The 14110-nt window shown below is 41.4% G+C and overlaps 1 protein-coding gene and 2 pseudogenes across 2 annotated transcripts in view; 2 read left to right on the top strand and 1 right to left on the bottom strand.

Annotated features, from left to right (window-relative positions):
* Positions 1 to 14110, bottom strand: part of ELP1 (elongator acetyltransferase complex subunit 1) — an 87684-nt gene that overhangs the window by 44356 nt on the left and 29218 nt on the right. For both annotated transcript variants that reach the window (XM_012518830.4, XM_004476545.5), the window contains exons 11-14: positions 13816 to 14040; positions 9734 to 9904; positions 4413 to 4512; positions 2450 to 2632 (exon numbers count right to left, since the gene is read on the bottom strand). In XM_012518830.4, the coding sequence (XP_012374284.1) occupies positions 2450 to 2632; positions 4413 to 4512; positions 9734 to 9904; positions 13816 to 14040 (679 nt within the window). The remainder of the gene's footprint in view (positions 1 to 2449; positions 2633 to 4412; positions 4513 to 9733; positions 9905 to 13815; positions 14041 to 14110) is intronic.
* On the top strand, positions 7746 to 8416 carry LOC101415833 (prefoldin subunit 6 pseudogene; annotated as a pseudogene).
* LOC139439470 (beta-1,3-galactosyl-O-glycosyl-glycoprotein beta-1,6-N-acetylglucosaminyltransferase-like) lies at positions 11079 to 12700 on the top strand (annotated as a pseudogene).

The raw sequence follows: 14110 nt of genomic DNA, 5'->3' as shown, positions 1-14110 counted from the left end.
TGACTTTCACTCATTTTGCAAAACAGAAAAAGAAAAAAGCTTAACTTGGATGTAGGACTGCCTATTTCAATATGATATATACAAACACATACAGACATATATACATACCCTATATACATATACACATACACATATATACACACAGTTCTACATACCCCCCCCCACACACACAACTATTCCAAGCCCAAAGCCAGATAAATCAGTGACCTGCCTGACACTATTTTCCACAAACCCAATAGGCCAGTGTCTGCACGACAAAGTCCTCACTCCTATTCTGGCAGCAACTCATTACAATGCCTTCATTAGATGTGCAGGACACCAATATCTTTTCTGTCTTCTTAAAATATAAGTTGAATTACATAAGCAGTGAGTCTGTAGGAAAATTAGCACACATTATCTCTGCTGCTATCATATACATTCACAGAAACCTGTGGGTCTTCACTAATGCCAAGGGGGAAATCTGTCCGTGCCATTTTTTTTCTCCTGGGTCAAAGAACAGAGAAAGTAGAATGCCTCAAAGCAAGAGGAAAAGGAAGTGATTAGGTAGCTTGATGCCAATGCTAACATTTAGTTCAAGGAGTTTAAAACCAAGCTACCAAATTTAAAAAAAAATACAACAACGGTTACTTTCTTTACAAACATCCCCAGTTTTGTGGGGATAAAGAAGAGATCAGACTAAATGATATTGGATCCTGACTCTTACCTGTGTGATCTTGGGCAAGTTAATTAACTATTCTGTGCCTCAGCTGTTGATGGTACTAATAGTACATATTTCAAAAAGGTATTGTGAGACATAAATGAATTAATGTATGTGAAACAATTAAGAGTATAACTTTTACCACAGAGCTATGGCATGTGTAAGCTATTAATAGCTATAAATTGGTTAATGGACTTTACATTCCTTAAAGAGATTCTTTTGCATTAACAAAAGTCTTTTTTTGAGAAACAAAAGTGATACTGTTAATGATTCCAAACAAACTAGCAGAAATTTATTTTAGGAAATTTTTCTAATTTCCTTTACAGCAAATGAAATGATTGCAGCTAGCTTTTCCTTCTACAAGCTAACGAGAAAGAATTTCAAGTTTGAGGATGTAGAAGCTTGCATAATTGAGGCATTTCTTATGTAAATTACTCTGCTTTTCAAAGAGTAAACCCCTAGTTAGCTTTGAGTGCTGCACATATCAGAACATATTATGCATCCAGACATATTGAAAATATCATGAAGCATTATGAGTCAAAGATGAGGAGTGAATAAGTGCATTATAGTATGGGTTTATATACACAGTAAGGAAATATTCCTGATTTAGCACTGAAGGCTTACAAAATATAAATCTGACCAGTAGGGCTTTAATTACAAATGAATCTGATAGTCAATGTATACCTAAGGCGCCAAGTCTTGACAGTGAAAACCTAGAATTCTGAAAGCTGGCTAAAGAAAATACTATTTACTGCATGACAGGGCTTGCATTACAGAGAACAGCATTCCTTAACCTACTACAGGATGAAGATATAGTCAAAACAAAAACTCACATCCAGAAGGCAGAAAAAATTCAGCCAAGGAAAACAGAGGTCAAGACTTCCTAGTAGCAAATGCACTCAAGGGCCAAACAGGATGATACAGGAGGAGGCCAGAAGAAACATTTTGAAGTCGGCCCATCAAAATGAAGCTTCTGTATTCATACAGAATTTCTTCCCATTGCATTAGCTCATGAGAATAAGCCAGTCTAATTATCTTTAGTAGTTACAGAATCAATTATAAGATCTAAAAATTAAACTGCCAGAATGTGTATAAATACTACACTGAAACATTTAACTTCTTAAAAATGTTCTCCTTCATTTATTGGGTTTTGTCTTACTTCTCTGTGCTGACATGACTCAAAACTAGACCAAATTATCTTGCTAAGTGTGACTTATAAGAAAGCTACTGGCTCTTCACACTTGCTCATTAAAAGTCAAAAGAAGGCGGCGGACTTGGCCCAGTGGTTAGGGCGTCCGTCTACCACATGGGAGGTCCGCGGTTCAAACCCCGGGACTCCTTGACCCGTGTGCAGCTGGCCCATGTGCAGTACTGATACGTGCAAGGAGTGCCCTGCCATGCAGGGGTGTCCTCGCATAGGGGAGCCCCACGCGCAAGGAGTGCGCCCCGTAAGGAGAGCCGCCCAGCGCAAAAGAAAGTGCAGCCTGCCCAGAAATGGCGCCGCACACACGGAGAACTGACACAAGATGATGCAACTAAAAGAAACACAGATTCCCGTGCCACTGATGACAACAGAAACGGACTAAGTAAACGCAGCAAACAGACACAGAGAACAGACAACCCGGGTGGGGTGAAGGGGAAAGAAATAAACAAATCTTAAAAAAAAAAAAAGTCAAAAGAAGTACTATGCTTGTAGAAAACAAAAGCATAATCCCATCTGCTTATCAACATATTATTCCATGTGTGTAATACCTGATACTGAGCTGCCCTTGCTCCTCCCCTGTCTCAGAAGGGGCCGTAGTCAAATGGCAAATGACAGACTGTGGGCTGGACTGACTGTGCCGTACGACCAGGAAAACGTCTTCCTGAATCCAGATGAGATGGTTAAGGTGCAGGGGGTTAACTTCTTGATCGCCACTATTTTCAAGCTGAATTCTGTTTGAAATATTGAAGAATATCCAAGACATGAATAAAACTTTGAAAGCACTGAGATATTCTTGAATGAAAGGTCCAATGAACCACCTTGTCAACTCATTATCTGGAAGGACAAACCCTGAGATAATATCAAATACCAGAAATTCCAAAACTAACGCATACATGCCTTAAGAGTACATTTTATATTTAAGTTTCTCATCCACTGAGATGTTTCGATTTGAAGAGAACACTTCAGGACACTACTACACGTGAAAATTACCTGCCCCAGTCCCTACACAAATTAACCCTGAGCCTGTCCACTGTCAATTGCCATTGGCATTCAAGCCAGACTCCTGCAAGATGTGGGTCTCAGCAAATCCTTTCCTAAGCAACTCACATCAAAAACCGTAATCAGCTTGAGAAAGGGTTTCCCTGCCTCTAACGCCTCCTGTCTGTAGCATCTACACCTCCCAGGAAACTGAGGAACCAGAATGGCTACTTCCTTCCTTTAAGATAAAGTGTCACATCCTCCACTCGTGCAGAAGTTCTGTCACTATCCTCATCTTCCTAGTCAGTGAGCGCGCCCCTGACTCAGTCTCCGTCCTTTCAGCTCAGCATCTTCTCCCTATGCAGGAACCTTCCCAACTCTGCTGAAGAATGTCACTGACATTCTTCTCCCCAATACACCCAATGTTTCCAATTCTACTTCGCCAGTCCCAAACCTATCACTTTTTCAAGGAACAAGATAAGCGTTCATCACCTTTATGAAACCTTCACTGGATGACCTGGAGTTACCTCTCTCTTATTTTTTTTTTTAATGAACTATCACCAAACCTGCCTCACATTTTCTAGTTTGCCCTACAGCTCTGCTCTCTACTGGTTTCACGTCTGTGAAATAAATGATGGATGCAAATGTTCTTAGAAAACGACTAGGCATTACAGAGGCAGCCCCCAAATCATACAGAGGTTGAATACTTATGTGTGTATTTATGTATATATATACATTTACTAAAGATTTGTATTTAAAAAACATTTTCTTTATTAAATTGGTTATTTGTAATTTAGGAATAAGTGCTTCCAGGAGGCAGAGCAGTGCAGTAATTAAGAACAAGTTCTCCATCAAATAGACCAGAATCAAATCCTGGATCCTCTAGTTACCATGATCTTGGACAAGTTAATGTCTACACTTCATTTCCCTATTTGTAATAAGTGCTTAATTAAGTGATACTTTAAAAAACCACTCTCACAGAAATGGCATTATAATTAACAGTTTGACTACTGGGTCATTTCTGCAAATGTCCATAGTATGCTCAAGGTATTCAGTATTTAATTACACCCAGTTGTTTACAATACTATTCTAATTAGCAAAATGCATTCTGACTTCCAACCTGGCCCCTCAAAATGCAGCATGCAGAAGTTCTAGACTTTGGGATGAGGCAACAACAGAAGCAATGTCAGGTCATCCATTTCTTTTATGTAAGAGTACGTCCCTCTGCCCTGCCACCTGCATTTCTATCATTCTATGTGATTTTCCCCGAAAAACTAAGCACTGTTGTGGGAGTGGATTCTAGGCTGGCTTTTGACTCGCGCTCTCCTGGCACCCATCAGGGTACACGGCAGTCAGATAGATATGCAAGGTGACTGGCTTCTCCATCCTGGCTGAAAACACAGGGCCTGGCTGTTGTGTCTACCTCTCTGTCCCACGCAGCAGTAGGCACAGAATAACAACAGACGTCTGAATTTAGGACCAAATGCTGGTTTCTCCTGTCCCCAGAGGTCCAATGTAGAAAGAAAAACTTACTTGTATCTCTTTTCCAGATGAGGCATTCTAAGCGGAACTTTGAATCCATTTCCTCCCACAGCTCCCAGTTTGACTGTAGGGTCCACACGTGGACTATCATCTAGAAAACAAAAATGCAAATATTATTGTAGTAAACTATAAACACTGCTCCTTAATATTAAGGGAAAAGGTTCCTGCAACTAAAGGTTACTAGAAGGCAAACCACTTTACAAAGTAAGAAATTTAGAAAAATAACCACATCTCATCCTCTTTAAGTTTCCGTCCACCTTTTGGTTTAACCCAACCTGCTTTTCCCTTTCTATCATGTCAGTTGTGTTCCTCACTGACAAAGGCCACACCTTAGCAAGACTAGGTGGAGAAGCTGCCCCCTCGGCCCAATGCTACTTCCTTCCTTTGTCCCACAGCTGTCCCTCAACAGCTGCGCATCCTCTGAAGTCCCCAGTCCTCTCCTATAAGATACTCTCTTTCCATTCTTCATCTGATTTGTTGCATGAAGGTGAGTGAAATCTTTTTAAGCCAGGACATAGCACTCCTCTGCTTAAAACCTCTAATGACTCAAAACCCTCCAATGGCTTCCTGGCCCAGAGTAAAAGCGAACATCTTCCCTGGGCCTTCAAGGCCTAATGTGAGCTGCTGCTGTCATCTCCACAACCCCAATTCCCCCAGCCCTCCCTCAATTGCTTTGCTGCAGCACGCTATCCTCCATGTTATTTCCTAGATAAAATGGGCACCTTGGCAGCTACTCTTGACTCCGTCTGGAATGTCCTTACCCCAGATGTGCGCATGGATCCTGATTCTCACCAGGTCTCTGCTTAAATATCACCTCACAGAGAGGCCTTCTCTAACCCAAAACACAAAAGTCATCATCTAGCAACGCCCTGCCTTCCAGCCTTCCTATATCCCATCTTGCTTTATTTCTCTCCACACAGGCATATTATATTCTTATTTACTATCTCTTTCACCAACTAGAACATAAATTCCATAAAGATAAGGGCTAGGAAGAAAAACCTGACATGAAACAAACAATCAGTAAAAATTGAGAAAGAGAAGAGAATGATACTCAGGACACATCAAATGCTACCTTTGAAAACTGGCATTTATTTTTTGCTTTTGTATTAAGACTTTATTGATACCTTCATTTAACTACTTAGGAATATTTTAAAAATAAATAAGATGAAGGTGTATGAGACGCTATCATTTCTTTTACCTTCATATCCAACCTATTTTTTTAACAGTTTTATTGAGATATGATTCACATACTGTACAATTCAGCCATTTAACCTGTACAATTCAATGGTTTTTTAGTATATTCACAGATACGTGCAAACCATCAGTGCAGTCTATTTTAGAACATCTTCATCAACTTAAAAAGAAACGCTGTACCCTTTAGCTACCACTGCCTAGAATTTTCTCCACCCCTAAGCAACTACTAATGTCCTTTCAGATTTCTTTGGCATCTAATTTGTTCCTACCCTACTCAGATGTCCATCATGCATCTCAAAGTTCATTTGTAACAAAAGCTCTTCTCTCTCTGGCTGAGGCACTGAGTCCTTAGCAGTGTTCTGACCCCTTCCATCCTGAGATCTCAAATCTGAATATTCTGTCTTTGAACTCAGCCTGCAATCTTTCCTCTTCTCATTCTTCTTGACCTCATAAAATGTATTATTCTTTGCACTGGACTCCATGCACAACCTGGAAGCCAATGGCAACCATTTCTACACAAGCACTCCTGAACCTCTCACCAATACAACCTCCTCCTATGTTCACCAGGCCAGTGCCTGACACTGGCATTCATCATGTAAACTCCACATGAGCTACCCATGCCAGGGCCATCACCTGAAACTGCCCCTTGTTTGAAACGTTAATCTCTAAATCCTACACTCTCATCAAGATTCCCACAAACTTCTGCCAGACTCTCTAATATCAAAACTCTCCAGAATCTGCTCCTTGACATCTCAAAGGATTCCATGTCCTGGATTTGTATGATCTGTCTCCTCTTTCCAGTTCTACAGCCCCTGCCCTACTTCAGGCCCTTACCATCCCCTGCCTTCTTTTTATCATCTCCTACCTTCTCCTAACAGGTTATCTCTGCCTCCAGGTACCTCTCACCATGGCCTACCCCACATACTGATCCCTAGCCTGTCTTCCAAAAATAAACCTCTCAACTGCCCTATCTGATCACGGGGAGTTAGTTGTAAGTATCAAATAAAACCAATGTAGGGTTGCAGGGGCTTCTTTTTTTTTTTTTTTAAGATTTTTAAATTTATTTCTCTCCCCTTCTCTGTCACGCCCCCCGCCCCCCCCCCCCCAGCTGTCTGCTGTCTGTGTTCTTTCGCTGCGTGTTCTTCTGTGTCTGTCTGTATTCTTGTCAGAGGCACCCGGAATCCGTGTCTCTTTTTGTTGTATCATCTTGCTGCGCCAGCTCTTTGTGTGTGCGGTGCCATTCCTGCACAGGCTGCACTTTTTTCCTGCTGGGCAGTTCTCCTTACAGGGCGCAATCCTTGCACGTGGGGCTCCCCTATGCAGGGGACACCCCTGGCCGGCACAGCACTCCTTGCGTGCATCAGAACTGCGTGTGGGCCAGCTCATCACACGGGTCAGGAGGCCCTGGGTTTGAACCTTGGACCTCGCAGGGGCTGCTTTATGAGATGATGAAAATATTCTAAAATTGTGGTGATAGTTGCACAACTCTGAATATACTAAAAACTACTGAATTGTGCACTTTAAATGGGTGAGTGGTATAAATTCAATAAAGCTTCCCCCCCCCTTTTTTTTAATGTTACATTAAAAAAATGAGGTCCCCATATATCCCCCACCCCCTTCACCCCACTTCTCTCACATCAACCTCTTTCATCATTGGGGCACATTCATTGCATTTGGTGAATACATTTTGGAGTACTGCTGCACCACACAGACAGTGGTTTACATTGTAGTTTACACTCTCCCCCAGTTCACCCAGTGGGTCATGGCAGAACATACAATGTCCAGCATCTGTCACGGCAGTACCACCCAAGACAACTCTAAGTCCCAAAAATGCCCCCACATCGTATCTCTTCTTCCCTCTCCCTACTCTCAGTAGCTACCATGGCCACTTTCTCCACATCAATGCTACAATTTCTTCCATTTCTAATCACAATAGTTCCATAGTATAATATTAGTTAAGTCCACTCTAATCCATACTCTATTCCTCCAAAGATGCTTTTTAATAAAAGTGAATGTTGGACAAAATACTGTACATTGTAAAGTGGTATATAAACTCAATACCGTAAGGTAAGCACCGTAAAGCTTATTCTACCTCTGAATCTTTTTATTCTCACAAAACTGGAGTAGTAATACTGAAGGGAGAACGCCTTCGACCCTGCCATGGCTGAGCTGATACAGAAGAAACTACAGGGAGAAGTGGAAAAATATCAGCAGCTACAGAAGGACTTGAGTAAATCCATGTCAGGGCGGCAGAAGCTTGAGGCACAACTAACAGAAAATAATATCGTGAAGGAGGAATTGGCCCTGCTGGATGGATCTAACGTGGTCTTTAAACTCTTGGGTCCGGTGTTGGTCAAACAGGAGCTAGGGGAGGCCCAAGCCACAGTGGGGAAGAGGCTGGACTATTTTACAGCGGAAATTAAACGATACGAATCCCAGCTCCGGGACCTTGAGAGGCAGTCAGAGCGACAGAGGGAGACACTTGCTCAGCTGCAGCAGGAGTTCCAGCGGGCCCAGGCGGCAAAGGCAGGGGCTCCTGAGAAGGCCTGACCCTGTGGTGGGGGGAAGGGGAAAGGGAGGGACTGAGGCAGCTCTAGGGTTTATACTGTAGCTAATAAAATGTGAAAACACCTGGCTCTGACGAGCTACTTCTGTCCTGATTCTCCATCCATTTTCCCTGCCCCCTCCACCTTATTGTATGCCACCCAGGGTACTGTCTCAGGTCCAGATTCTTGTACCTGGAGTCTCTTTGTGGCAGGATAATCTTTTTTTCTTTAAACTAAAATCTGAAATGTCTCAAACACGTTTCTTGTCTACAAACACAACCCTGAACTCTCCCGTATCTTGGTTAGCATGACCATTTTGAAAACTTGGGAAGAGCATTTGCAATGTAACATATTGTTGGGAATACCAGTTTAATTGAAGAAATCACAGTTCTTTTAACCTGAGACCCAGAGACAAAATGCAGCTACCCTCCTTGCTGTGAACACTTGTCATCCTCCAAATAGCCATGGCATTTCTTAGTTCCTTTTAAACCTGTCTTCCTAGAGTTTGTTGGAATATAGCTTAAGCCGATTTAAAATACCAGTACCTAATGCTTAAAAAAAAAAAAAAAAAAACTGGAAGTAAATAATAATAGGTACAAATATTTGTTTACTTTTGATATTTCTGGCTGATGGAAAACCTACTTTAAAAAGCAGTTAATTTTTGCTTTTTCTGATTTGCCTTCATAATGAATACATTACTATTATCAAAAGAAAAATCTATTAAAAAAGAATTTAAGGAGGATAAAAACATTTTTATAGAACATGAAACTAAAAACTAGACAAGCTGGTGATATATCTAAGTAGGATCGCTGTAAACAGCAGCCTTGATTTAACAGCAAAGCTGATATGAAAGTTATAGATTTCAATCTGTCTAAATTAATTTTGGTTATTTTCTCTCAACAGCCATATAGCCTTTTCCAACAGATTTCAAAAGCTATTTGAAAACAAGGCTGTCAAGTACTATCTGCCAATATAATTTGTGACATGGCCACAGAACTTACTAATAAAAACAAATTTCAGGTTATTCTAGTACATCAGGAAAACAACCGGAATTGACAGCAATGGGCGTGTGGAAGGATGGCTGGATTAGGAGGCACCTGTGTGGAGGTCCCTGTCTATTTTTGCTCTACTACTAAGACCTCAGGCAAATCCCAAACCCTCTGGTATTCTGTTCCTCATCAGTAAAATAGGGAAACTCTATCTCTGACATAACTTCCAGATCCTTCTGTGATATCTAAATGAAAATATGTGCAAAGACAAAGAAAAGTGTAAAACTCGTTATTGATTTAATAAAGTACTAGGCTATTTGCAGGGCTGACAATTATTCTTAAATAACTGGTTCTGCAAGTTCAATAAGGAAAAAAAAAAAACATCTCTTAAAGGCAGGAAGAGGATAAACAGGAAAAAAGCCTGCAAGTAATGAAAATGATCATAATGAAAATGAAAATAATTATAAACTTCAAATTTAATAAAAACACTAAAGATAGGGCAATTCTGAACTATAACTGGCCTTTTGTATAGGAGTAAAAGTGGCACGATTCAGAGCATCTTGACAACAGCTTTTGAACATACCACATTTGTAAACAGAAATCTGGTTACTGGCATCCAGGAGAGCAAGGCTGTTACTCTTTTCAGGGTGTGCAGGGAACACGACCTGATTCACAGGGTGTGGGAGCAGCAGTCGGTAGGTGCACATGGGAGGCGGGATCACAGTCTGCCGGAAGACTGTCACCAATACCCTGTCTGCATGTGAGAGAAAAACACAAGGAGGATTAGATACATGGATGGATATTCCATTTGACAAATAAGGCCTCATTTGAACAGCACTGAGCCACTGAGTACTAAAGGTGCTAGAAAATACACAGCAATCCTTAGCAATAATTTCCAGTGTTTTTCTCATGAATAAGCTTTTAAAAAAAGGTGTGGGGAAAAGAGTAAGTGTCAGAGGCTCTGTCTAATTGATACACCCAGCTATTGTTACCTCCAGACCTGGGTATGGAGGTCTCAGAAGCCAGCAACTAAGGCAAGAAGGCCAAGAAGTTGAAGTTCTAGAAATAAACCTCAGCTTGCAAGGTTGCAACTTCAGCAAGCAAGATTAAACCAAGGATTTCAAATATGGCAGATCTGATTAAGTCCTCTCTAAAGAGCATATGTTTCTAAAACTAGTGGCATGACTACACAGAAAATGAATTAGCACACCAACACATTACAATCTTATAAAGATGCATTTCTTCATGTTTTCATCAAAAAGTAAATTTATTTCTCTCCCCCAATTAATCCATCCCCCTAAAACACCCTTAACTGAATTGTAGAACCACCACCCAATCCCCATACTAGGCAGATGTTTGCATTATCAAACTGAACATATTAGAGAGGTAAATAATTAGCAAATATTATATCAGCAAAAAACACAAGTGGAGTGGTGCCAGGGCCAAGTTAAATCCACACCAAGGCAAAAGACAAGGCTCATACATCCAGTCTCCCAAGACTACTGTTTCCTTCCTCTGTGCCAGGGGTCAGCACCCTAAATGCCTTCAAAGACCAGACAAATAAGAATGTGAAGACCAAAGACAGATACAGTACAGCAGAGAATCAAGTGTTGGGGGGTAACTATGCTTTTCAAGAGAGTGCATGTACTAACTAAGAGCGTTACCATTCCGTGAAAACAACAAAAAAAACAAATAAATAAAGGCAGACCAAACACTACAACTCAACAACAAAAAGACACCCCAATTAAAAATGGGCAAAGGAGCGTGGGAGACCAGAGGCGCCCCCGGGTGCAACCGAAGCATCACGCACCACGCACCCGGAGGGCCCCTCGGAGGCCAGGTGCCGGCTCCAGAGCTTTCACCTCCAGGGCAAAGTAAAACAGTGGCACCATCTCCTCTTTCCATCTTCCTTAGTGGATGAGGTCACTCCTGCAGATCCAGGCCGGGTTTAGGCACCGACCAGGTGGAGATTTTTAAAACGCCTCCTCGGACATATCACCATTGTTGGATGCTTGTATATTTAAGTGAGCTGATTGCATAAGAGATCCTTTGAATGGTCCAAGGAGGCTACCTGGAGTCAGAGGACTAAATAACCCAGCCTTTCCTTAATGCTGCCTGTTCTGTTCTCCATTTCAAGATGTCTTTGCACTTCTGATAAATGCAAACTGACAAATCTCAAAGCCAAGACAGAAGGACAATTGATGGTGCTTGAAGCCTAGAAGACTGTGCTTTAACAAAGCAAAATCCCAGATTGTTGTTTGAAATGCTGAGGAAGTTGCTGTGGAGGAGACTTTTTCTTATCACACCAAATACTACTTCTTGGTTCTCATTTTTTCCCTAGTCACCTTCTCAGTTTTAATAATTCATCAAAAGCCCCAACTTGTAAGTGTGGGACATTTGGAGCTGATTGGGGAAAATCCTAGTAGTAATATTAATTGTAGCAAAATTTTACAGGGTGACAGAGATGAAATTGAAAAGGTAAAGCTTGAGATAATAACAGTGAAATTTAAAAAGCACCCTCGATGGACAACCCATGACTACGTAAACATGACCAGTGATTGTACTTCTTTCATCAAGAAGTACAAATATATTGTAGAATTCCTTAGCAAAGAAGAAGCGGAGTTTCCAATTGCATATTCAATAGTGGTTCACCACAAAATTGAAATTCTTGACAGGCTCCTGAGGGCCATTTATATGCCTCAGAATTTCTATTGCATTCATGTGGACAAAAAATCAGACGATTTCTTTTTAGCTGCAGTCCTGGGCATTGCATCCTGTTTCAGTAATGTCTTTGTGGCCAGTCAGTTGGAGAGTGTGGTTTATGCTTCATGGAGTCGGGTTCAGGCAGATCTCAACTGCATGAAGGACCTCTATAGCCTGAGTGCAGACTGGAAGTACTTGATCAATCTTTGTGGTATGGATTTTCCTATTAAAACCAACCTGGAAATTGTCAGGAAGCTCAAGTCGTTGACGGGTGAAAACAGCCTAGAAACTGAGAAGATGCCACCCAATAAAGAGGATCAGTGGAAAAAGCACTACGAAGTCATTAATGGGAAGCTAACCAACACAGGGACCAACAAAATACTTCCTCCTCTTGAAACACCCATTTTTTCAGGCAGTGCCTATTTTGTGGTCAGTAGAAAGTATGTGGGGTATGTGCTAGAGAATGAAAAAATCCAAGTTTATAGACTGGGCAAAAGACACATACAGCCCAGATGAATACCTCTGGGCCACTATTCAAAGGATCCCAGAAGTCCCAGGCGCACTGCCCTTGAGCCCAAAGTATGACATGTCTGACATGCATGCAGTTAGGTTCGTCAAGTGGCACTACTTTGAAGGTGACATCTCCAAGGGCGCCCCCTACCCACCCTGAGGCGGGGTCCACGTGCACTCCGTGTGTGTTTTCGGGATGAGTGACTTGAACTGGATGCTGCGCAAGCACCACTTCTTTGCCAAAAAGTTTGACATGGACGTTGACCCTTTTGCTATCCAGTGTTTGGATGAGCATCTGCGGCATAAAGCTCTGGAGGCATTCAGACGTGAATCATAGTAGGCATTTTTAGAAATACGAAGGATTCGGAAAATATACCCCACCTGGCTCCTCTGACTTGTTAATAAGGATCAGAAAAACTGTATGGGGAGCTCTTGGGTCAGGGACTCAGCTTGTTTTTTATGTCAGAGAAGCTCTGTGTTTTCTCTAGAGCACAAGCTGTTAGAAAGGCTGTAACATTAAATGTCTACCTGGAGTTAAAGTGAGGGGGGAGGTAAGTTAAAGTAGAAAGGCCAGAGGAGGCTGTGGGCATTGTGGGGAAAGTTGCCCGAGGTGACAGGGAAGAGATACAATGCAATAATCAGTTCAGAAAGCTCAGGGACTTAACAAAAGGAAAAGATATGAGCCTGTGCCAAAATTATTTGAAAGCTTTAATTCTGGTGATTTCCCTGATTTGAATAAATTTATAGCAACACTCAATAAGAAAATAATTTATCTTGTATGTTATAGTTGAAACAAATTTGATTTTACTCTAAATGATCCTTGTAAATTATTTTCTGCTGAAATATTGTGCTGTGTAATATACCTATGTATGTCAACTCAGAGACCATAAAAATATCCTTGATTTAACATTAAAAAAAAAATGGGCAAAGGACTTGAATAGACATTTCTATAAAGAAGATCTGCAAATGACCAATCAGCACATAAAAAGATGCTCAACATTACTGGTCATCAGAAAAATGACAATCAAAACCACAATTAGATATCACTTCACACACATTAGGAAAAGGAATGAAGTCCTGATAGATGCTACAACATGAAGACATGCTGAGTAAAATAAGCCAGACACAAAAAGACAAATATTTCATGATTGCACTTATATGAAATACCCAGAAAAAGCAAAGTTCATGGAGGCAGATAGCAAACCAGAGGTTACCAGGGGCTGGAAAAGGGAAAGGAGAAGAGGGAGTTATTGCTTAACCAAGTTTCTATCTGAGGCGACGATGATACTACTGAATTATATACTAGAAGGGGTTAAGATGGGAAATTTTGTATATGTTAAAAATAAAAAGCTTAAAAAAAGAGAAGAACGCAAATAAGAAACTCCACTGCTGTGGGTGAAACCCCCACATCTGCAGCCCCTGGATGAGAACCCTCACTTCCCAACAGCTTACATCCATCAATGACTGCCACATTTGCCAGGTTATTCTCTTCTGAGCTCCGGTCAGTCGTCCAGTGCCAGTTGTAGCAGAGGTAATGCCAGCCGTGACAGAGAACATGCAGCCGGTATGGGATCACTGGGTCCCACATCAGAGACACGATCTTGTTCTTTCCACAGGTGCCAAAGTATAGACTTTGCTTGAGATACCAGTGATAGTTGCCAACAGTCCAGAGTTGAACTGCAAGGAAATAGGAAAGAATTGCTATCAGAGGCTGAGGGACCAGACTTCACACCACCAGATAGATGCT

The sequence above is a fragment of the Dasypus novemcinctus genome, chromosome 8 (genome assembly GCF_030445035.2).
Source record: "Dasypus novemcinctus isolate mDasNov1 chromosome 8, mDasNov1.1.hap2, whole genome shotgun sequence".
In the NCBI taxonomy this organism is placed as follows: Eukaryota; Metazoa; Chordata; class Mammalia; order Cingulata; family Dasypodidae; genus Dasypus; species Dasypus novemcinctus.
This window is presented reverse-complemented; position numbering and strand designations above follow the sequence as displayed.